This window comes from Crassostrea angulata, chromosome 4 (assembly GCF_025612915.1).
Source record: "Crassostrea angulata isolate pt1a10 chromosome 4, ASM2561291v2, whole genome shotgun sequence".
Classification (NCBI taxonomy): domain Eukaryota; kingdom Metazoa; phylum Mollusca; class Bivalvia; order Ostreida; family Ostreidae; genus Magallana; species Magallana angulata.
In genome coordinates, this window is record NC_069114.1 from 974507 (window position 1) to 1000577 (window position 26071).

General features: G+C 32.3%; 2 protein-coding genes across 2 annotated transcripts in view; both read right to left on the minus strand.

Moving 5' to 3' along the window:
* Positions 1 to 26071, minus strand: part of LOC128179519 (uncharacterized) — a 271672-nt gene that overhangs the window by 215054 nt on the left and 30547 nt on the right. The window lies entirely within an intron of this gene.
* On the minus strand, positions 4795 to 9411 carry LOC128179522 (ankyrin-1-like). Its single transcript, XM_052846963.1, has 2 exons — positions 7781 to 9411; positions 4795 to 6097 (listed from the first exon to the last, which is right to left on the minus strand). Exons 1-2 carry the CDS (start codon positions 9267 to 9269, stop codon positions 4818 to 4820), a joined length of 2769 nt encoding a protein of 922 aa, XP_052702923.1. The 5' UTR covers positions 9270 to 9411; the 3' UTR covers positions 4795 to 4817.

The following is a 26071-nucleotide window of genomic DNA, read 5'->3' on the forward strand; positions in this document are numbered from 1 at the left end:
TATGTACAAAAAATTTGGATTGGATTTGTGATTTTTGATTTGAGAACATATCTGTTTTTGATATTCAACATGCCGTCCAAAGTCCCGCCCTGGTTCAGTGAATACCGGAAGGTCAGTGACAGGCAACAGGAATATCTACGCAAGATCCACGACCTCAGGAGGAGCATCCAGAACCGGGACGAACAGCTGATGATGGTCGCCATTGAAAGACAGCGGCTACTTAGGGGAAGGCGTAAAAACCCGAAAAACCCCAAAATGAGCAGTGTACTAAATATACAGATCAATAGCGGGCCTCAGCCGTTTCCGAACAGACAATGCGAGAGGAAGTTCTATCTTTGTCCTACCCCCGTTCCCCGGAAGTTAGCACCCATTATCAAAGGGAAACAACTCATGGACGCTCGGTCTGAGACATCGGAGAAGGATCTGTATAAGGAGTCTATAGACATCATTGCTAAACGTAACCTGAATCTCAGCGTCATTTGACAGGTCTCTCCAAACTGTAGCCCTTCTCCTAAACCGTTCCACAAGGAACGACAACTCCTAAACATGTCACGTGTGTCGATCAGGGAGGAGGACAGGAGTAGACGTTGTGTGGAGTCGTTCTTCAGTGTGCCGCCAGCCAAGGAGTACATCACTAACGTCAGTACCAGTAAAGTGGTCTACTCCTCAGGGAAATAATGGAGATTGTGTCACCACGTGACCATGATAGGGAATAATGTTGTATTTAGTTGAAACTTTTTTATCTTTATTAATAAACAGTTTAAAGCTATGGAAAACTCCTTCAGATTTCCATTTCGTGAAAAAAAGTTTCAAAATTAAAGCTGAACACCGCTCGTAAATAGGCACTGTCCGCCATATTTCTCTTTAATCACTGCTGTCCCTACAACCCTTATATAAGGGACAGACCTCTAAACAGTTCAAAGTACTTCGCTGTAGAGGTCTCACCTGTGTGGACGTACATTTTGCCTCGCCGTGTTACCCGGTCGCGATGAAATTATCAAATTTTACGCACTTTTTGAAGCCAGGAGAATACTAACATCAAATAAATTGGTCAATACATTATTTACGAACAGAAAATGAACATAAGATAAGAAAAAAATGCATAAAATCTAAAGACCACGAAAGGAATACTACATGTCGGCCACGAGGTTCAGGTGTGCAATCGGGTGTAAAGAAATCGAAGGGTTTATATACCAGGTATCTGTGTGACGGTGCCTATTTACGAGCGGTGTTCAGCTTTAAAATAAAAAAAATGTTTATAAAAATGAAATGCTCGGAATGCAAATCATTTTACTTCACTGTTATCCCCATCTTTATGCTCATCATCTTTATTATCATGTGCTTTTAAGTAAAATTATTTCAAACCACTTCTTAACGTTTTCTCATGTTACCTCATATTATTGTGGTAACTAACTACAGATCGAAACATCTGGAGTATTTTTATGTTTTGTTTACGCACGTGTGCACTCGGGGTACACAAATTACATTAAAGGATACAGTTATAAGACACAAACTGTATAGTAATGACCGCCACATGGATATTAAAGAAGGAATGTGACACCTTACCTGTAACTCTAAAATTAATCCTTTTGAGATGAACAATGAATCTACTAAAATATAAATATCATTTATATATTTTCTCTATCAATCTAGATCTTTATAGGGCAAAGATTTGTATTTTAGATAATTGGTACTGAATTTACAGGTCATGAGATACAAACTCGCTGGTTTTTAAAAGCTTTTTTGTTTATAATGCACATCGTTGTAAAATATTGCACTTTGTAGAATTGTTCAAAAATCTAGTTTACATGTTTGCCTGTTGTTTAGGTATGCTAATTAAGCATATTTAGTAATTCTACCGGACACGTTTCAATCACATAAGTAATACTATAAATTAAAGCATCTATATGTCCAGGCCTGAATATGCAGACAACTATAATATTAGCCTTATTAACGAACATCTATCTATAGTACTACATGTATATTAAAATAATTGACTCGAATTTTTGGGCTTTAATACCGAGAACACGGAAGAGTACTGTCTTTTGTTTTATTTATTTTTAACACCATTGGTACTCGAAGACTACCAATTTGTTTTTATTCTTTCTCAATTAAGCTTCGCTTATAAAGAATCAACGAACATTCCTCAAAAGATCCCGAAATTTATCTGGATTTTTCGGATTTTACAATCTTGTGCGTGTGCAAAACATTCACGCTTACGGGATCATTAGTTTATGTTTCCAAAATACTATATTTCCATGAATAATCTCAGGAAGAATACACATTCGTGTACATTTTGGATAATTGCTTTATATTCTGTTTAAATATATTTATGATTTCTTATGAGAGAACTTATAAAATAACAATTATACGTATCAATTATACATATCAACTTAGTGCTTACTTTTGTCTTCGTGATGGCAAAAAAATATATGATTCCATGCAAAAAAAATCACATCGTTTTCATAGGAGAGTGAAGATAGAATGTGTTATCGTTCAAATGATAAATGTCCCACAGACCTGGTTCTACGATAGAATGCGTTCCGTGTATTGTCTCTGTAGCAAAGAATATACATATTAATTATCGATAATGGACATAATGTATGTGATTGTTTCCCTAAGAACTAAAAACTGATTCATTACATAAATATCTGATACACTTATAATCTCAGTTCTTGTTGAAAAAAAGAAAGAAAAGAAAAACATTTTTATGAAATTGTTTATTACTTCTTCAGTCCATGTTAGTTTACAAACTTAAAAACAACAAGCATTAAAACATATACAACTGTCTTTAACAGGTATGAATTCTTAAAGTTAGGAGTTACAAAGAAATTACAATCAAAACATAGTTATCTGTTACAATGAACTTTTGAAAAAAAATCAAATTGCGATGCCTGCTAAATAAAATCGATGCACTTTTAAAAATAAATCAAAGCAAGTGGTTGTAGTCGATATAAGCGCACTTTGAAAAAAAAAAGTTGATGGTTGGATGGAAATATTTTTAACTTTAAAATATTATATTTATACATTATTTATACAATTATTTTGAAAGTGCGTTGCTACATGATATTTAAGGGGGTGGAATGGTCGTGGCCACTTTGGATTACATTTTTCTACTAAAAAGAAGAGTTATGTATATATTGAAATTCAAAAATCAAAATATTTTGCTTAATGATAATCAAAGCATATACTGGTAAAAATATTGAAGGAATATAAGATGTTAGTTGTTTTACTTTCAAGACTTCCTAACGTATAGGGACGAGTGAAATTAGCATATGTATTCAATATATTTAATTTCATATCAACAAAAAGACCAACAAAAGATTGCTAATTCAAATGGTTTAATTTGATGCTGACCGGTCTGACGGTTCAACGATAAAATTTACAAGCTAATTTATGTTTGTCCGATTTCAGATGAACTGAAATAACCGAATAACAAATGATATGTTGCTCATATATCAGGTCATTTACTCTAAAGCGCTTCCAAAACACGCGGTCAACATTTGTTTTGGTTTACGAACAAAAATCCAGAAAGGATATTAAAAACTCACCATAATTAATTAGCTCGGCCATAGCAGAGTTCAATTGTACAATGTATATTTCCTTAACATTCTTGGCATCAAGCGGCCAATAGTGCAAAAAAGTGCGTACAGTTGAAATACAACACAATTTAAAATTCATCATAATATTTAAATAGTGTGTGCAATTGTAATACAACTAAATTTGAAATCTATCAAAATACTAAAATAGTGAGTACAATGAAATACGCTGTACAGTTGGGTATAAACTGGATCAAATATTACTCTTTGCAAAAATAATTCATACAAAAGCAGATTTAATAAAAACTAAATCATATACAAGTTAATGTTTACTCAGACACTATCCGCGTTTGATTTAATGATTTAATATTCCCGACACACACGTCATCCTGTAACGTTGTTCATTAGAATTTTGATTGTGTAAATCAATTAATTTCGATTACTTATAGCGATCAATGATTGTATAATATATATTTTAAGCTGGAGAAATATAGCTTTATAATGCTGGATAAAATATATCACATTAATTGATGTCTGCTAAATAACTTTGTAAAATTAGCACAGTGCCTCCATGCCTTTTTTGTTCGACTTAATGCAGATTAGTTTCTTGCAATAAATTACTTAAATTTACGTTTGCTACATTACTCAGTAAAAATTAAAAAGCAATTGTTTTATGTTTCTGGCTGCTGGCTTTATGAAGAGAAGTTTCTTTGTATTGATCACATAAAGTAATGTAAGCGTTTTGACTTATTAAAATTGCACATTACTATTACATTCCTTTTCACTGACTTTATAAAGAAAAGCTTACCCTAATAAATCAATAAAGTTTGACTCCTTTACCAAATAAAAGTTGTCAGTGCTTTTGTGTCCCTCTCCACTGGCTATATGTAAAAAATTTAGTTTTTTTTATCAACACATGACTTAAGGTTTGCTGCTTTACCTAATAACAATAATTTGGTAATATGTATTTTCTTTTTGTTCTTGATCAAAGGAAAAGAGTTTTTCCGTCGTTATTACGTAAACGTACGTCGGCTCCTTGACTTATTTAAAGTTGCATAGTGCTATCATTCCCTAAATAACCGGCAATATGTTTCTTATTGTCACAAAAATCTGCTCCTTAATCTAATAAAAGTTTATTAATGCTTCCATGTCAGCATTCACTGGGTTTATATAGAGGAGTGTCTTTGTTTGTGTCACATGAATTAATATCTGCTCCTTTATTTAATGAAAGTTGTACAATGCCTTTATATCCCCATTCACTGGCTTTATGTAGAGGAGTTACTTTGTGTCACATGAATTAATATCTGCTCCTTTATCAAATAAAAGTTGTACAGTGCTTTCATGTCCTGTTCTTTTGGCTTTTTGTAAAGGGGTTTCTTTGTAGTTGTCATATGAATTAATATCTGCTCCTTTATCTAATAAAAGCTGTACAATGCTTTCGCGTCCCCATTCACTGGCTTTATATAGAGGAGTTTCGTTGTTTGTGTCACATGAATTAATATCTGCTCCATTATCTAATAAAAGCTGTACCGTGCTTTCACGTCCCCATTCACTGGCTTTATGTAGAGGAGTTTCTTTGTTCGTGTCACAGGAATTAATATTTGCTCCATTATCTAATAAAAGCTGTACCGTGTTTTCACGTCCCCATTCACTGGCTTTATGTAGAGGAGTTTCGTTGTTTATATCACATAAATTAATATCTGCTCCTTTTTCTAATAAAAGTTGAACAGTGCTTTCACTTTGCAGTATACTTACTTTATGGAGAGGAGTTTCTTTGTTTAGGTCACATGAATTGATAGCTGCTCCTTCATCTAATAAAAGTTGCACAGTGCTTTCATGTCCACATTTAGTTGCTTTATGTAGAGGGGTTTCATTGTTTGTGTTACATGAATTAATATCTGCTCCTTTATCTAATAAAAGTTGTACAGTGATATCATGATCCCATCCCCTGGCTTTATGCAGACAAAAAAACAAGTCTACACTAATAACATGTCCTCTTTCACTTGCTTTGTGTAGAGGAGTTTCCTTGTTTGTGTCACATGAAATAATATCTTCTCCTTTCTCTAATAAAAGTTGCACAGTGCTATCATGTCCCCATTCACTGGCTTTATGCAGAGGAGTTTCTTTGTTTGTGTCACATGAATTGATATCTGCTCCTTTATCTAATAAAAGTTGAACAGTGCTTTCACGTCCCCATTCACTGGCTTTATGTAGAGGAGTTTCTTTGTTTGTGTCACAGGAATTAATATCTGCTCCTTTATCTAACAAAAGTTGCACAGTACTTTTATGTCCTCCTTCACTGGCTTTATGTAGAGGAGTTTCTTTGTTTGTATCACATGAATTGATATCTGCTCCTTTATCTAATAAAAATTGTACAGTGTTTTCATGTCCACATTCACTGGCTTTATGCAGAGGAGTTTCTTTGTTTGTGTCACAGGAATTAATATCTGCTCCTTTATCTAACAAAAGTTGCACAGTACTTTTATGTCCTCCTTCACTGGCTTTATGTAGAGGAGTTTCTTTGTTTGTGTTACATGAATTAAAATCTGCTCCTTTATCTAATAAAAGCTTTACAGTGCTTTTATGCCGATATTTAATTGCTTTATGAAGAGGGGTTTCATTCTTTGTGTCACATGAATTGATATCTGCTCCTTTATCTAATAAAAGTTGTACAGTGTTTTCACGTCCCCATTCACTGGCTTTATGTAGAGGGGTTTCTTTGTTTGTGTTACATGAATGAACATCTGCTCCTTTATCTATTAAAAAATGTGCAGTGCTTACCCTTCCACTTCTTATTGCTTTATGTAGAGAAGTTTCTTTGTTTAGGTCACATGAATTGATATTTGCTCCTTTATCTAATAAAAGTTGTACAGTGTTTTTACCTCCCAATTCACTGGCTTTATGCAGAGGAGTTTCTTTGTTTGTGTCACAGGAATTAATATCTGCTCCTTTATCTAATAAAAGTTGCACAGTACTTTTATGTCCTCCTTTACAGGCTTCATGTAGAGGAGTTTCTTTGTTTGTGTCACAGGAATTAATATCTGCTCTTTTATCTAATAAAAGTTGCACAGTACTTTTATGTCCTCCTTTACAGGCTTTATGAAGAGGGGTTTCTTTGTTTGTGTGACATGAATTGATATCTGCTCCTTTATCTAATAAAAGCTGTGCAGTGCTTACCCTTCCTCTTCTTATTGCTTTAAGTAGAGGAGTTTCTTTGTTTGTGTCACATGAATTGATATTTGCTCCTTTATCTAATAAAAGTTGCACAATGTTCTCTCTTCCTCTTTCAATTGCTATATGAAGAGGAGTTTCTTTGGTTAGGTCACATGGATTAATATTTGCTCCTTTTTCTAATAAAAGTTGTACAGTGCTTTCACGTCCCCATTCACTGGCTTTATGTAGAGGAGTTTCTTTGTTTGTGTTACATGAATTAATATCTGCTCCTTTATCTAATAAAAGTTCCACAGTGCTTTCATGTCCCCATCTACTGGCTTTATGCAGAGGAGTTTCTTTGTTTGTATTACATGAATTAATATCTGCTCCTTTATCTAATAAAAGTTGTACCGTGCTTTCATGACCCCTTTCACAAGCTTTATGTAGAGAAGTTTCTTTGTTTAGGTCACATAGATTAATATCTGCTCCATTATCTAATAAAAGTTGCGCAATGCTTTCATGTCCCCTTTCACTTGCTTTATGTAGAGGAGTTTCTTTGTTTGTGGCACATGAATTAAAATCTGCTCCTTTATCTAATAAAAGTTGCACAATGCTTTCATATCCTCTTACACTTGCTTTATATACAGGAGTTTCATTATTTTTGTCACATGAATTAATATCTGCTCCTTTATCTAATAAAAGTTGCACAATGCTTTCATGTCCTCTTTCACTTGCTTTATGTACAGGTGTTTCATTATATTTGTCACATGAATTAATATCTGCTCCTTTATCTAATAAAAGTTGCACAATGCTTTCATGTCCTCTTTCACTTGCTTTATGTACAGGAGTTTCATTATATTCGTCACATGAATTAATATCTGCTCCTTTATCTAATAAAAGCTGTGCAGTGCTTTCCCTTCCTCTTCTTATTGCTTTAAGTAGAGGAGTTTCTTTGTTTGTGTCACATGAATTGATATTTGCTCCTTTATCTAATAAAAGTTGTACAGTTCTTACATGTCCCTTTCCACTGGCTTTATGTAGAGGAGTGTCTTTTCTTAGGGTACATGAATTAATATTTGCTCCTTTACTTAGTAAAAGTTCTACAATGTGGTCGTTCCCTTTACTACTTGCTATATGGAGAGGACTCACAAAACATGAATCACATAAATTAATGTTGGCTCCATGAGTCAGTAAAAGCTCAACAGTGATATCAATTGGCTGATTTCTTGTTTCCTTATTTTTTTGTTCGCTTGTGTCCGTATTGACAAATGCCAATATCAAGGGAGTATATCCCCACCAGCTGGTTTTCAAATTCACATTATTCTTCACCTGAATCAGCTCCTGCAATATTTCATGATTATGAAACCGGGAAACAATGTGAATAGGATAGTATTCCCCCCACTTTTCCACCAAAAACCATTTAATTTGTTCTTTTGGAAATACATTGAACAAATCCATTGAACCATTGCAACATACCGCAGAAAAAAGAGAAGTATTTTTAAGAGAATTTCGCATTCGCTGTAGAGTTTCTAAACAATGTTTTGATATATTTGTATGACAAAATACTATTATAGCACTAAGAATTGGCACTTTAACTGCAAGATACAGAAAGGCAAGTTTGGAACCAAATGATTGTTTTAATGATTGATTATCTTCCTGATTTTGAAACTTCTGGTAAAGCGTGTTTTTTTTTGCAAGTAGCTCGTTCAGTTTATCGGGGCTATCTTTTAATTTTTGTATAAAACATGTAGCCACCTTCTCATTCCTCATACATGGATTGAGAACAACATCTAACATACGTTGTCCAAATATTTCATTAAAAAGTCTATCCACTAGATCGCTAACATATGTATCGTTTAAAAATATGGTAAATTTATAATTTGTTTGTTCATCATTTTCTAATTTCATTTCTTTTCTATTGTCATTACTGCTTTTTAAGTTTACGCGTCGTCTAAGGAGACCAATGTCGGCATACTGAATTGTTTGTAGTGGATAGTCTGTTCCAAACACATAGGTGGTAACTTCCATTACGAAGTCGTGATAAAAATGATAGGTGTCGTCAATCTTCTTGACAAAACATCCTTGTAGAGTCTTCAAAATGTCACCAATAGTATGAGGTGCTGTGTTTGTCATTTCACAGAGTTTCAAAGCAAGTTCAAATTTTTCCCTTAGATGATCGTTTTTTTGTATATCCTCAAGACAAAGCTCATTATTACACAACACAAGAAGAACTAGAGCACAGTAATTTTCTTTGCATTCCTTTCTGAAACTTCTTATTTGTTCCTCGCATACGTTAAACGGTTCTTTAAAAAATCGCAGTCCAATCTTTTGTTTATTTTCATCGCTAAAATATAGCTTGCACAATAACGGAAAATACTCCTCAGTCTTGATTATTTCATTTATTTCTTTTGAAATATCACTATTTGAAGAGTATCTCGCAAAAATTTTTTGTTTTTCTTCATTATTCAGTTTATGTTGGTCATCACTAAGATCAATGATACATGCACATGATGTATCCTTCAAAATTCCTTTTACTCTAGCATCATTCAGAATGTACCTCCTACATGATACTAACATCTTGTTTTTTTTCAAGCAACATTTTAACCTTTCCTCATTGTCTCTCCATAACTTATTTTTTTCTTCATCAAAGGATTCATTGCCAATTGGGTCATTGAAAACAAGTAATGTTCTATTTAAAGCATTTTGTCTGGACCATGCATCTATGATTTCTGCAACGCTATATACTGGTATTACCGTCCAGCCTTGATTCTTATAACCCAAAGCTATATGTTGTATGATGGCCGACTTTCCTGACCCAGAGTTACCAGTCACAATCACCAGATTCCGACTTTTGATGAGTTTTTCTACTTCATTACAAGCTCTAGTTGAAATAAAGTTATCGTTGTCTTCTTGCCACTGCTTAAATATAGCTCGATTAATTTTTGATTCTGAAAGATAAAGCAATTCATAAAAGTAATTTTTTTCTGAATCAATTTCTTAGATCATTCAATTCAAGTTATTTTATCATTTTGTCTTACTTCGTCTAAAATAAATCTACACAGTCTCGGCATATGCGACACTGATTTAAACGTATCAGTGCGAGAATATACACATCAAGATTACGTTGATTCGAAAAGCACATTGTGTTGTTTTTTCTAAACTTAGTTAGTATTAGATAATTACTATTGAAATAATAATATGTAGTAAATGCATGTAAGGGTGACTTAGGTGAGGAAAGTTTAATGTCGCTATAATTCGTTATTTGATCGGGTAAAAAAAATTACACGAATTTGAAATCTCGAATGTACGAAACCAAATGTGTGTTAAAAAAAGGTCAGGAAGGGATGACTATTGTAAAATGGTTAATTCTAGATAAATAATATCCCTCTAGCTTCAGCTAGAAATCTAAGTTTAACTTGTCATGTTGTAGATGCTGGGTATATAGTCTAATTGTTGTGATATTATCATATTAGATCAATCTTAATTAAACATTTCTTGAACATTGTCCTGTTCTTGTATGCATACTTGTCAAGCAAATGACATGTAGGACTTAATATTGATTGGTTAAATATCTTTTTGCAACATTTTTGGCTCGTTTTGGGCTAAAACAAGCCAGTTTAAGAAATGTATACATTTTTATCCTCAGATAAACAAAATCACCGCACACCCCTTCTAGTATTGGATTATTAAATTTTTAATATAGAAGTATAAGTACTCTAAACAAACAATGGTAGAGGTGATGGGTTCCCAATTTATTGACAGTGTTCATACAACATATTACAAAATTAAAAAATAAACCTTAACTCCTTATTCTATTTTCATTCAAATTGTTCAGTGTGTATTATTCAAAGTATTACTTTGTAACAGAAAATGATAGAATGTGTATAGATATATATATGTATGAAATTCTAATTGAATCTTTATAGAAATATATATGTGCATGCATTCTTCGTAACCTAAACCCCTGTCAAAATTACATTTAAAATTGCATGTACGATGTACGTACACTGTAGTAACTATCCAAAGATGTAATCATGCAATGCACATATATATGTGTACTACTGCTTAATGTATAGCAGAGCAAATTTAATTAGGAAAAGGTAAAACAGACCAGATGCCCATTAACCATAGTGATAAACTCATAGATATTTCAAAATATGACCATACATTAAGCCTACTTTTCTGGACATCATTTCCTAAGATCTAAGATGCATCAACAGATCAATCTTATTATTCTTGGTATTAACGTATTAAAGTTTTAAAATGAACTTTGTAATATTTTTGACAAACAAAATGGAAATCAAGAAATGCTTATGACTTTCAAACCTATGAATCAGTAGTCACTCAATTAAACAGGTGCTTTGCAATCATATTTCAACAAGAAAATGAAAAAAAAAACACTAGGAATTCAAGAGAAATTGAAAAGTTTTAAATTCGAACCGATCCCGGTTGTAATTAACTTGATCCAGAACAAAATCAAAAAAGTCGGAAAGATTAAGCCTTATGTCCAGTTTGTTAAGCTGTAAAATGGTTTTCATATTGATAATTTGCGAAGAACATTAATATTTTGAATTTAGAATCTGTTTTGAATCTCGAATTTTGAATATCAAATAGTGGTTAAGAGCAGTATCCAGTCTTGCTTCTATTATTTATCATAACACACTTGCATTGAGATCCCCTTTAGAACATTTATACGAAAACCAAGTTTTTTTGTTATATCAACTCTCATGATTTACCAATAACACCACCTGGCATTTATTCAAAAATTGCTGTATACATACCAAACTTGAAAAGAACTGTTTTAATTGTTGTTTTAAATAAATGAAAAAAAGTGTTTAACTCATCTTATAGTTTAGTTTCTTAATTACATTATTTTACCATGATTTATTATTTAATATGAACAAGCAAGGAAAGAGAATTCCATTTACTGTTACACCTCCCTACCCATACTCTTGCTAAAGGTTTTCATGATGTTTTTAATATTTATAGACATCTTCATTCATTTTCTTTTCTAAATATTCACTCATTTCTTTCAATGAAGAGCTGAATAAAATAAGTCAATTTTTTTACATAATATACAGCCCTCCAATATTCATTATATGGATTAATTTTAGCACTATATGACTATTCTGGTTCGCAGGATAGATAAGGCTACACATCGTTTTGATATGCTAATGAAGGGATAATGAGATATGACGTCATAATATACGCCCCGCCTCTCTATTTCCATATATAGAAAATATACCGAGAACTGGAATTTAGGCAAAAAATACGGCTGATTTAATATTTCATAAGAAAAATATAACTACGAATCACTCTTGTGTGTTTTTATAAGTTTACAAAAATCAGAATATACGAAGAATTTCCATAACGCATCTGTCGTATGGGTGTGAATCTGCGTCCTAAAAGCGCTCGTCAGACGATGTAAACACGTGTAGCTGGTATTCCCGATGATAGCGAGCGTTTGATGTTTTATCAGGTATGTAGAATAGATATACAGTGTATTTGTAATGTACCAGATAGCTTAATAACTATTTTATTGTGGTTTTACACAGTTGATGAATTTCTGTTCGACTTAATGTGTTGTTTCGTTCAAAACACGAGGAGAGACTGCATTGTTTACATTTAGGCCTATACAATGTACAGTACATGTAGTCCGTTAAATTGTTGATCATTTTCATCTGTACCAATAGACATGAGTCAGTTCATAGTACTTATACTGACAATACTTAGCTTTACACAACTATTGTTTTTTTTTTTCAATTTGCATACCTATTAACTTTTCAAAGTTGCTATGTGGGAGAATCTCCCCCTTACCAACTTGGCTAAGGAGGAGATTTTGCGTAAACGATGTTTTCTTCACGTGAAATGCAAATATATATTAAAAATACTGTTAGATACCTTATTTTTCCATAGTAATTAATGCATTTGCAATTATTTTAAATTTTATTATTTCTATGACTACCAGTGTACAATTACAACTTGTGTTGCTGTACAGGTTCAGAAAACTATTATTTTGTTTGCATGGTACAATACAAGAAGTCATGTGCCACTTTTTATATTAAGTCTTCTTATTGTTTAGTATTAAACCATCACTGCATGCTGACATCTATGGTAAACACAGAAAAATTATTTTGCGTATTTTGAATTTGCAGTGAGACCCAGTTAAGAAAATACTAGTAAATAATATTCATTAAAAAAAAAATTTGCCTTATATATAGGATAAATTTTTAATTCACAAAACAATATGTATTTCTCCAGTATCATTTAAAAATGATCTCTGTTGTTATATCTATAGCGTCCCTGTAATTTATAGTACCGGTACTATAAACTTTAAAAACTCTTGTGAAATGCTTTTTTATCGGTACATGTAGCTTGTATAAACACTCAGTGTTCCAAACTCACTTTGATTTTTACCGACCGTGCTGGCCAGACAGTCACGACTCACTGCACGTGGCTTGGGTGCTTTACCTGTGCACCTGTTAATTTAAGTGACACCACTGGCTGTGTATTGTTTTCTTTGGTGTTACAGAGTAAAATCAAGATGTTTTAAGCTTTCAATTATTTTTGTGTAAGGCCTATGCATAACTAAATATGAAACTGATTTAAGTCAAAACCGGAAGTAATCGTAAAAAGTAAATTGGACTATAACATGTCATACTAAGATCACGGTAGACAGTACTTGGATAAATTTTGATATATTCAAGCTACACAGCAGCCTTTTGAGCTCAAAATCAGAGAAAAACCCGCAGTAGTTGTTGAAATTTGCATGTTAAGATTCAGAAGTTTAGGGGGGGGGGGGTATGTGGAAGACAAATACGATTGCGGGAGAATTTGTCTCCCGCGCGGGAGATAGGTTTGATGCGGGAGATCTTAGATTTTTAGGCCGTTTTGCGGGAGTCTTCCGCGCAATGCGGGAGGGTTAACAGGTATGAATTTGTAAGTAAACAATACAAGGCAGTGTGAAAACAGCTGATTTGATTTTCTGAAAACCAGTACAGTACAGGCTAAAAGATTATTATAAACAGCTGATTTCATTTTCTGGAAATTGATGAACAGTTGATCAAGAACACCTTTCTACTGTGTTCAAAATTCTTCCATGACAGTTCATTTATATTTTTAACACATTCATCCAGCTGATATAAGATGTTAATTCATGCACATTATACTAGTTTTTTTCATTACTCAGTATATATTATTATCATAACACTGTTTGAAATCTTCTCACCTGGGTTCATATTTATGATTCTGTACTATTGGTAATTAAACAAAATATTAATAAATAAATGACATGCATGTTTCCATCTATTTTTTTCTAAATGAGGAATCTACATGTACATGCATGGTCATATATGGTATTGTTTGTGTAGAATGTGTATGTGTAACTTTCAGATATTTAAAGTGCTGGTCATTGTACCTATCCATGCAAAATATATGTAGACCTTTCAAAAAATGTTTAAATTACTGATGACATGTCCTATGCATGTAAATTAAATTGTATGACTTCCCATAATTATTTTTTGTTATGTGCAGAGTAATTTGAAAAACACTTATATGAAAAAAAAGGCTTGAAGAAAATGTAAGTAAATAACATAGATGTATATGTACAATATTTATCATTGAAATAATGACAAATCTGATAATTCTATGAGACAATTCAATTAGTAAAGCATTTTATGTTCAATTTCATGTTTTAAAATGATTGATAGAAACCTATGTTATTTATAAATTTACAATTTTGAATAGTTCATGTTTACAAATTGTTCATCAACATATCAACAATACATTGAATTGGAATGTTTTCACACTGACTGCACCAGCAATATAATAATATCAATCTTGTATAAAATCAGTTATGAGAGAGAGAGAGAGAGAGAGAGAGAGAGAGAGAGAAAGAGAGAGAGAGTGAGAGAGAGAGAGAGAAAGAGAAAATTGCACTTTTAAGGTCAGGCTGTGTAAAATAAAGGGGTGCAATTAAACTATCATGCACATATCAGGGGTGATGATGCTAATAATTTCAAATCGATCAAACTGAAAAGCTATCTTAAAGCTGTATTAGAATTTGTGCAAAATTTAAAAGCACATCTAAACATAATGAAATGTTTATTAAGATAAATAAATTCTATTGCCTTTCAAATTGTAGAAAATACCCCATTTCAGTCTTTTAGCCATTTTTATCACAAGTTACATGTAAACTTACTGAAATATATATTATTTTCATTTTAGCTGGTACCTGCTTTGTTTTTGGATTTACATGAATGATGTTCTTATTGGTGACAATTTACCCGCACCCTTATTCTGGGGTCATATAAAAGATGAAATGATGAAATGAAAAACCTGAACTTTAAGAACAGGTGGACTGTGTTTTTGAAGAGGAGCAGAACTAAGAAGTCTTACAATACACACATTGACATCATATAAAGAAATTGCAATTATGAGTTTGCATGCATATCTCAGATTTAAATGATGTCAAAGATTTTTTTTCTTCAGAAAGTCTTTTTATCTTCTTGAATTAATAAAGCAAATGAACAAAATATAATTGTTTTTAAATTCATAATTTTGTTTAAGAAGTGGAAGGACATGCATTTACTTAAGTTAATATATTAAATTGCTATATGCTGCATGTATTAAGGATGTAAATGGGTGGGACAGAGAGTCTCTCACATAGGAGAATTGAGACTTATTTAAATTCTATATATTGATATGAACCAAAAATGGCTTTTGATGGCCTTGTCGCAGGAATCACATACCCTCTTTTCTTTCTCAGTAATGAGAAATGAGTAATTAGAATTTATTGTGTGAGTAAATAGATATGCTAACCCTCCTCCTCTCCTAAATCTTAATCATTCATCATGTGTTGAATAAAAATAAAAGTGAATTTTAATGAGTGTTAATTATATATTAATAGTGTAAAGTGCAATACAAAGGTGGATACCGTGTTTGATCGACTGCTTATTGGGGATGGGAAAAGGCCTCTTACATGGACAGATCTACATGAATAGTCCCTGTGGAAATTTCTAATTTAATTCCTAATTTAAAACACCATATGGTACCTGGCCCCTGGCAAACAGCTAGAATAAAATTATCCCTTTGAACCCCCCCCCCCTTTCCTAGAATAATAATAAATTTACAGATCATATATATAGATCTATAGCAGTGCTATAGAATATGCATTATGCAGTCATTGGGCAAACGCAGCACATGGATTCATCTGGCATAAAATCATAGTGAAAAAATACTCCATATCTCATATATTTATATATAATATGAGAACAATATGAGATTCATCGTTACCTTCTTGTCTCTTTAAGAATAAATAAAACATAAACACTATGTTAAAATAACCATTTACATAATGTACTGTTGAGACATATCTTAAAATTAATTCGGATTAGGTGATAAAATGATATCGCGCCTATTTCAGAAGAGTTATCGCTCAAGGAGTTACCTTCCCTTTTGGGATCACTTGTGCGTTTGAAATGTGTATTGATTCGAGACACCTTCCAAATTGAGAAATTAAATGCAAAAGTTCAAGTGCAAGACGGCTATAGATATTATCAAACTTGGTATGATTTTCTTCCCCTCTACGAGTTCTGTATGAAAACTGATGCTCATTTGTTGAGAGACGAAGGTTTACTTTGTTGTTTTAATCAAAATATACAAAAATGCACTATTTTTGGAACAAGTAGCCAGGTTTTTAAGAAATTTACATAACTGGTAAACTTTACAACTGAATGAGCATTGATTTCTATGATGTATGGATATTTTTAAATATGTTGCCATATTAGTTACTCTAAATTTTCTTTGCCTTGCCCTTGAACTTTTTGTCTCAATTTAGCACTGACGTTTTTTGTCTAAAAGACGCCCACGCAACCCTAAAAAGTCACGTGACCGACGAATTTAGACATGGTCAAGTAAAGGAGACCCATATCTTTACAAAAACATCCAAAATAGTTAAGAACTATTCATTATGCACAAAAGAATAGACAAAAGCAAAACGACCTCCTTTTGCTGCTGTTTAAAAGCAAAATGTTGCCTTAACTGTCCTGTGTTTAATCCTTGAGTCAAAACCCCTTCACAGAGGGACATGAAACTATTTATATAAAATCGAAAAAAAAAGAAAATGAACAGTTCCAAAGTTTCTATTCACAAGCGCTTTCTATATTTACATCCTTCTTCAGGTGAACGTACATAGTGATATACCTTATGTACGTTCACCTGAAGAATGATGTAAATCTAGAAAGCGCTAGTGAATAGAAGCTTATGAACTGTTCATTTTCTTATATATATATATATATATATATATATATATATATATATATATATATATATATATATATATATATATATATATATATATATATATATATATATATATATATATATATATATATGTGTGTGAACGTACATAAATTATATCACTATGTACGTTCACCTGAAGAAGGATGTACATATAGAAAGCGCTTGTGAATAGAAACTTTGGAACTGTTCATTTTCTTCTTTTTTTAAATTTTATATATATATATATATATATATATATATATATATATATATATATATATATATATATATATATATATATATATATATATATATATATATATATGAAATTTTAAATTGAACTTGAGTATACCTGCGCTCTATACTAATAAAGACAAAGTATCAAGGAAAAATGACGATATTTACATTTGGAAAAATATTTACATAAGTGACGTCATAGATGGATAGAGGTCATGTTAATTATTTATAATATATTAGAACAAAAAAGAATATTAATTAAATTTGGGTGAATTAAAACTGCTTCAACAATGGTGATTATGTCGGTGTAACAAAGAATGTTAACCGACCCGGTTTTAATAAAATCATATCATTAGTGGTCAACATCCTGACCTCTAATGCAACATTATATCATTAGTGGACGGTGTATCAATAGAGGTTGCTACATACCACGTTTTCAGTCTAATGAAATATTAAATGATTGAGGTCGGAAAAATCAACCTTTGATTTGTGAAATTACACAAGACGGCAAATATAGAGGATAGTATGAAAGAGTTAAAGTTTTGAAACCAAAACGTTTAAGTACACATATGTACAATTGAACTGTGAAGAGCAAGTTCAATTCTGATCAAAGACAGTTCAAAACTCTGAAGTCGAAATCAATTTTCAACAGGGTCAGTTTTAAACGTGTCGATGTCATTAGAAGTTTGAAAAATATTTTTCAAGCTTTTGAAAACTGACCCCAGATATAGTTTCACGACTTTTGGTATCAATTTTTCAACGTTGAAAAATGATATCCGGGTCAATTTTCAACCCGGTTCAAGACTCTTTGTTAACGCCGGCGAATGCGTCATAAATGTCCAATACTCCCTAAACACACCTACGAAAAAGTTTCTGTCTAGTGTTTGTATCTGTATTGAACACAATATTTTTTTTCTGTCAAGATCAGTTGCTTATTATTCATCATTTTTTTTATTTTTAATCTTGCAAGTTTAAGAAAATTTATTTTTAAGTTGAATTAATTCAATAATCACTGATCGCGACTTGTCTGATAAAAATATGACTGTTCATTATTGTGCCGTCAGTTAATTATCACGACTTTTCAAAATAAATTAAAGTTGAAGTTGGTGTAGAGAGGTATATATAAACGGACTCCGGACCATGGCTTGCATGAGACGATGTTGTTTCACATATATTTTTTTAGCTCTATCTACACAGTGTAACAACAAAAGACAGAGTTCTTAGTCTTAATAACAAACTGTTGCTATCGGAAAAAAACAAAAACAAAAACAAAAATCAATATCCATATTTTTATCAGATACATAATAATTGCGTAGAGCAAGTTTCATTTCAGAGACAGTCCAAAAACTTGTAGTTTGTCAATTTTTAACGTGTGAGGTCATCAGAGATTAGAAAACAAGAGGCCCATGGGGCCACATCGCTCACCTGAGCAACAATGGGCGTTCAAAAGATATTGTGCCATATGGTCCCTCGGTAGAATAACAAAAAATAAATATTATAAAGTATTCGAATTTTACACTTATTTTTGCATACACGTAATCTTTGACATTGTACCTTCATTAAATACTATTTTTTACCAGAATAAGAAAATCCTACGCAAGATATAAAACTAAACATTTGGTAGGGGTACACTGTTAAGTTGTTTACTTCTAATTCCCTATATTTCGTTCTGCCCCCCCCCCACACTTTGTAAAGCGATCAAAATATATGGAAGCATATATGTACATTTTTTCATCAACTACTTACTAGTTATTGTATTTAAAAAAATTTATAAAATAGTTATTGTTTTTATTTAAAAAATCCTACATGTATATATGTGAAGAAGAAAATTGTACCTCATTGTGCTCAATTCCTCAAATTAAAAACATTCAAAAAGAAGATGGGGGAATAAGATGGCGCAAATGCCCATTCGGTTAAGTAGTGAAAAACAATTTTAATTTTATTTTTCCCAAATTAAATCTATTGAAATATATTATAATACAACTTTGTAAAAGCAAAATTTCTAGCTATAGTCAGTTTTTAATATATTTAACAAAAAATAAGGAAAAAAAATATTGCCGGAAATTTTGGTGGTATCGAACCCGTAACATAAAAACCCTAGATATATACGGTTAGCTTATGCCAGGTACTCTAACCACTGAGCCATTTCAGACACAACAAAGGCGGCTTTTTAAATATTATGTGTGACTAAGGTCACGAATTACCGGACTCGTTTTATTTTTTCAATACGTTCAGTTGTTGGGATACAAAATGATATTTTTAATGTATTGTGGGTCATCTCTCCACGTTTTAGTTGATTGAAATCGGTTTGTTTTCCATTAGACCTTAATTACACTATGAGAAAAATATGGAGCACAGACCCACTCTATAAAAGAAAATGCCTTAAACTTCTAAAAATGACAATATTTGCAGGTTTTGATACGTATACGACTGTTTGAGTCAGCATATTCCAAATATTGAACATACCTACAGGTTACAAATCAATGATTCGTTAAATATATTTTGTTTTAAATGATTTAAAAAAAACCCATCAGATTTGTTGATACTTTATTTTTTTTAGTAGCCTGTCCGACCGCGTATGGGCATTTTACACGCCTTATCCTCCCATCTCCTTTATTTGTCTTCTCCATTATAATTAAATGACTGTTATTTACTTCGCATACAAACCAGGATAATTTTCCGCTGCGTTATTTTCTTAGGAATATCAAACTCTATTTAAACTGAATAAACTGGAGAAAATGCAGAGCACCTCAACAAAACCTATTACATTAATATACCATTAAGCAAAAGATAATGCCGAATTACCGATAGAATGAATTGTATTTCAGTACTTTTTTAATACATCAGATTTTGCTTAATTTGCACAGGTAGACAGTAAATTGTTTGATTTATCGAAGTCTCTGTTTGATTTGATACGTACAAATCACAAAATACAGACGATAGTTCCCAGGTTACAAAGCATGAATAATGAAAACGAAACGAAAATCAGAACAAGCTAACACCAACGTCATGTGTGAAAACTGTCAACGCATTGAAATATTTAGCCTCAATTTACTTCACAAAATCGGCACCAATATATTTTGCATGTTTCAAAAATTTCCCTTCGAACGCGAACTGTTGCACAACAAGCAAATTCGTCATAGTCCGATCGACCCTTCTTCCTTTAATGTCATGGCTGCTTTAAACAAAGAACCTCGTTATAGAAGTATGGAATACGAGTTTTGGTAATATGGGTATGCAAACCCGGGCCGTGGCAAAATAAAAGCCGGGGCAGATCGGCAATCGTCAATATCAAATACGCATTATTTTGCAGAATTATTTACAGCGAATACAAATATACTGGTCCATCAAATGTCCTGAAATTTAAATGAGATTGGCAGATTTATAACTGCCAATCTTTTGTTTTGCCCAGGCCAAGTCTTACGTACCCATTTTACCGGATGCCGAACCCGAGGCTATTAAACTGATTGAAACACGCCTTTCCTTTATTATTATTTTCGTAATAACTCAGATTTGAAACAAAATTAGCACTTAATTTTTGCAATTTATATTTTCCTTCCCACAAGGATAATTTATGCTAAACTTCGTTGAATTGAACTCAGTAGTTCTTGAGAAGAAGATTTTTAAAAATGCACCCCCTTTTTCTACAGTTTCAAGGTTTTATCCGCTTTGAATACAGGTCGGACTTTTAGTTCTGCAATTTATATTTGCCCTCCCATAAGGATGCTTTGTGCCAAATTTAATTGAATTGGATAAGCGGTTTTAGAGAAAAAGTTCAAAATGTAAAAAGTTTACAGACGGACAGACAGACAGACAGACAGACGGACAGAGTGACGACGGACAAAATGTGACCAGAATAGCTCACTTGAGCTTTCAGCTCAGGTGAGCTAAAAAACCTTTTTTTATGCTGTTGAAAAATGACCCCAGGTATAAATTTCACGACGTTTGGTCTCAGTTTTAACGTTAGAAAAGACAACCCCCCCCTCCCCCCAATATCCCAAATCAATAATCATCGCTGAAAAATGAAATCCGGGTATACATTTCACGACTTTTGATTCAGTGTTCAACGTTAGAAAAGCCCCCCCCCCAACCCCTTCCCGAATCAATAATCAATGTTGAAAAATGAAACGCGGGTAAATTTTAACTCGGGTTAATATTCTTTGTTACAACGACATGATCCCTGTTGTTTAAGTAGTTTTAATTAAACCTACTTTAATTGAGATTCTTTATTGTTCTAATCTATAATTAACAATATATATATTTAAAATCTTTTATCATGAAAGGTTTCAAATCAATCCACTAATGCAATTGAAAATGTGTGCAAATGTGTATCAGTAGTGGTCAAGGTAGCACTTATTTCTCATTTTTTCCATATCATTAGAGGTTAAGGTTTTTGACCGCTAATGATATAAATCTGAAATTATATCATTAGCGGACGGTTAGGTTGTTCGTTAATGATAAAATTATATCATTAGCGGTCAGCATCCTGACCACTAAATTTTGAATATGTTTGATTACTAATACATAGTTTAAAATCTATCTTTAAATATTACACAACATGATTCATATGGGGTTTCTCGAAATTCTTGTCAGAAAAGTCTAAAAATCCATACTATAAAAAAGTGCGGAGTTCAAATACAGACTAGAAACATTGCGATGCAAGATAATAAATGATAATCGATAAAATCAACTACCGTCAGTACTTCAGTACTTTGATTTTCTTACTGAGTGTGGGGGTACACAAGAAGATTTTTAGAAAGTAAAGTTGAATTTCTAAAATAGAACACACATAAATATTGCCAATTGAAAATTCACCATGTAGTTTTGAGGGTACTAAAATTTATTATGAATGACAAACAGCAATTACTCTAAATATGATATATGTGTGCATGTATTTCTAGTTTCTAGTTAAAACAAAAAATGAACAGTGTATGTACCCTGAAATAAATATCAAAAGATGTAATCATGCACTTAACATATCTGTGTGTACAGAGTACATATACTACTGCTTTATTTATAGCAGAGCAAATTTAATTAGGAAATGTTAAACAAACCAGAGGCCCATAGACCACATCTCCCATATTAATAATAGTTCTTTAATCATTCTATTTCGGATTGTTTCATTATTAAGCTCTTTTAAAACATTACAAAACTCATCTTTCCAGATGTGACCATACATTAAACAAAACAATAAGAAGCCTATTTTTCTGGACAATTTTTCCTAAGATCTAAGATGCATCAACTGATTAGTCTTATTATCCTTGGCATTAACGTATTAAAGATAACATTTAAAAATGAACGATAAAAGGGTGTAGCATTGAATTTCGTCTAAAGAATATTTTAAAACATTTTCCATATATCTTTCTTTCGACATTGTAATATTTTTGAAAAATAAATATATATCAAAATGGAAATCAAGAATTGCTATGACTTTTAAATCTATGAATCAGTTGTCATTCAAATTAAACAAGGTTGATGTAATCATTTTTCAACAGGAAACTGAAACGAACTAGTGAAATTCAAGAATAATTGTAGATTTTAAAAATTGAACTGATCCCGAACAAAATCATACAAACTCGCAAAAATAAAGCCCTTTTTCCCGTTTGTTTAACGGTTAAATGGGTCTCATTCTATTGATTTGATAAGAAAATGTTATAACGAACTTAGAATCTGTTTTTGCGAATCTCAAATTTTGAGTCTCAAATCTAAAATAAGCCATCTGGGCTTTCGTAGTGCATCTTGTACCTTCTTCATTTGTTATTGTTTCAGTCGTTGGCAAAAGTGGTATAAGCCCCCCCTCTCCAGGACTTTCTACGTCGCTCTTTCTCTCGCAGATATGATATCCTGAAACAAAAAAGAGAAATGCGTGATCTTAATGGAAATACGCCAAAAATATTCGATGTAATTTTTTAATGCTAGGACAAAGGATAAAAAAATGCTTAATCTAATAAAAATGCTCCATCTAATATTTACGTAGCACACTACAGTGCGGGTTGGATAAGGAAACGCATACCCATAACGACAGAGCAAATAAAAATTCGAATGTGTTTACGATTTAACAAGTATCGAATTATTATAGATACGAAATTCAACTTTAAACATTACTATTTTCCTTAAACAAGAATGTTGAATTAAAATTTTCGGAAAAATGTTTTTTAAACCCTATTCCTGTTATGCATCGTTTGATTTTAAAATACATTTCAGTTTTAAATTAAGCTTAAGTTCTTTATTTTTGCTTTATGTTTAATAAAAAAATACACGTATTTGTATTATCATTTCTGAGTTTATCTATGTAAATGTGATATTGTGCAAACATAAACCAAAGAGCCTCCTGTGATTTAGCGTGAATGTAATGCATATGCGCAAGGTTGTAAAATCACAAAAAATACAGATGATTTCATGTTTTTTAGGAATTTTCTTTGATTATTAATTAGCGAAGCTTGATTGAGAAAAAAAAATGGTAACCTTCAAGTACCAATGGTGTTTAAAATATATAAAAGAAAAGACAGCATTCTTTCAATTTCTTGACATTAAAGCCCAAAAATTCGAGTCTATTATTTTAAAATAGTAGATTAGATGAAGCTTTTTGTCCACGTCTTTACATGTAGCTGTAAAACGGTTTTTATCTTCATTATTTATTTAATAAATACTTTTTTTACTTACTTAAGAAAGTTCGGGTATATTGTTGTTACCCTGTTTCGTCCGTCCGTCCGTCTGTCACGTCTTACTTTCTCAAAGTGCTCTTACATCTTATAAACCAACAAACTGAACTCTTGGAATTGATTTGGGGTATCATTTTGTTTTGTTAAAGGGTTTCAAAAAGTCTCTGTTAGTCCTGAGGGTCAAATAATTGGTAAGAAAATGACGTTTTTTTCACAAAAAACCTTCTTCTTTGAATTCCTCCTACATTTTCAACAGTAGACAAATCATTTCTTGGAATATGTTTTAGAGTATCCTATAGATGCACAATAAGGTTTCGGAATTTTCAATTTTGTCCTGGGAGTCATTTAATGGCTGAAAAATGACTTCTTTTTTTTTTCTTTACAAAAAAAAACTGTTTTCAAATACGTCATTTGTTTTAAGTAGCCATATGATCTTCTAGAATATGAATAGAGGTGTCATATTGAAGTGTGATCATGTTCCAGAATTTTTCTTTTATAAAGGGGATCAGTGGACAGCAAAAAATGACGTTTTTTGCAAGAAAAAGTATGGTTGCAAGAACTCCTCATAACTTTTGGAGTAGCTCCGTCATCTCTTGGGATATAATTAGGACTGTCTTATAGATGTGCAATAAGGTTTAAAAAATTTAGATTTCATCCAGGGAGTCAAAAAGTAGCAGAAAATTGACGTTTATCACTAAAAAAAAACATAGATCTAAGAAATCCTCTTATGATTTAATGGATAGACACATCATATCTTGGGATATGATAGAGACTGTTCTATAGATGTGCAGTAATGTTTTAAAAATTTGAATTTCATCCGGGAAGTCAAAAAGTAGCAGAAAATTGACGTTTATCACCAAAAAAACATAGATCCTAGAACTCCTCTTATGATTTAATGGATAGACACATGATATCTTGGGATATGATAGGAACTGTTACATAGATGTGCATTACGGTTTTGAAAAATTAGATTTAACCCTGAGGCCAACTACCTACATACCTTTTGATGCCCTTTAAGCATCAAGAATATATATGGTTAAGGGGGGATCTCAACCGTTTTCGAGATATTCGTGCACTTCCTGTTTGAGGTGGGTCTCGACCAACCCTAAGGCCGATGACCTACATGTACATACCGTTTGATGCCCCTTGACACAAGGAACAAGAATATATATGGTTTGAGGGTTGGGATCTCAACTGTTTTGAAGATATTAAGGGACTTGCTGTTCGAGGGGGTCAGGACCACCTACAGTGCCCATGACCTACATAACATTTAATGCCCCTTGACATCAGAAACATGATATATATGGTTTAGGGGTCATGATTATAACAGTTTCTGAGATATATGGTAATTTCGAATTCCTTGGGGATGACCCCAGGGGTCAAATCTATCGAACCCTATATATTGCCAGTAGCAGTCAATATATGATAATGAAAACTCTATATTATTATCTTTGTCCGTTTTCAAGTTATCATTTACAATAGACTCTACGTTTCATCCTACAAGGTTCAATGTTAGACCCCACACCCTTTTGACCCCCCCCCCCTCCCCGAAAAGGGGTTGTCTAACCAAAATTGAGAAAAATCAAGCCAGAGTGCACAACTAGATATGCAGGCCTACCATATCCTAGAGTTTTTTACAATTCTGTTCTTTGAGAAACAAGTTCGGAGTTGGAAAAAAAGAAGACGACGAAGAATAATAATATATCTATTAAGAACCCTACAAAAACAACAAGTCTCCAAATATCATTCGGGAGACTTAATAATAAAGATTAAATAGAGATAGGATCATCCAACATCAATAATTTAAAGATAATTGAAAATATATGATTCTAAAGGGGGTCAGGATGACCCCTTGTGGCCATGACTTACATGCCATAATGATCTGATGCGCCATGACCTAAGGAGGAATAATATCTTTGGAATAAGATGGGGATCTCAATGGTTTTTATGATATTTGATAATTTCAGGAAGAGCACTTGGGATCATGACCTACATACCATCTGAAATGCCTTTAACAAAGAAACAATAATACAATTTGTACATGATAAATGATTCAATTTAAAAACCCAGATATAGATCAATCATCTATGTTTTGTAATACTTCCTATGTATATATGCATGTATTGGTTGGTGTTTTGTTGTATACTATTCATGTTCATAACTGTAGTATGGCTTACTCTTATTTTAAATTACATGCAT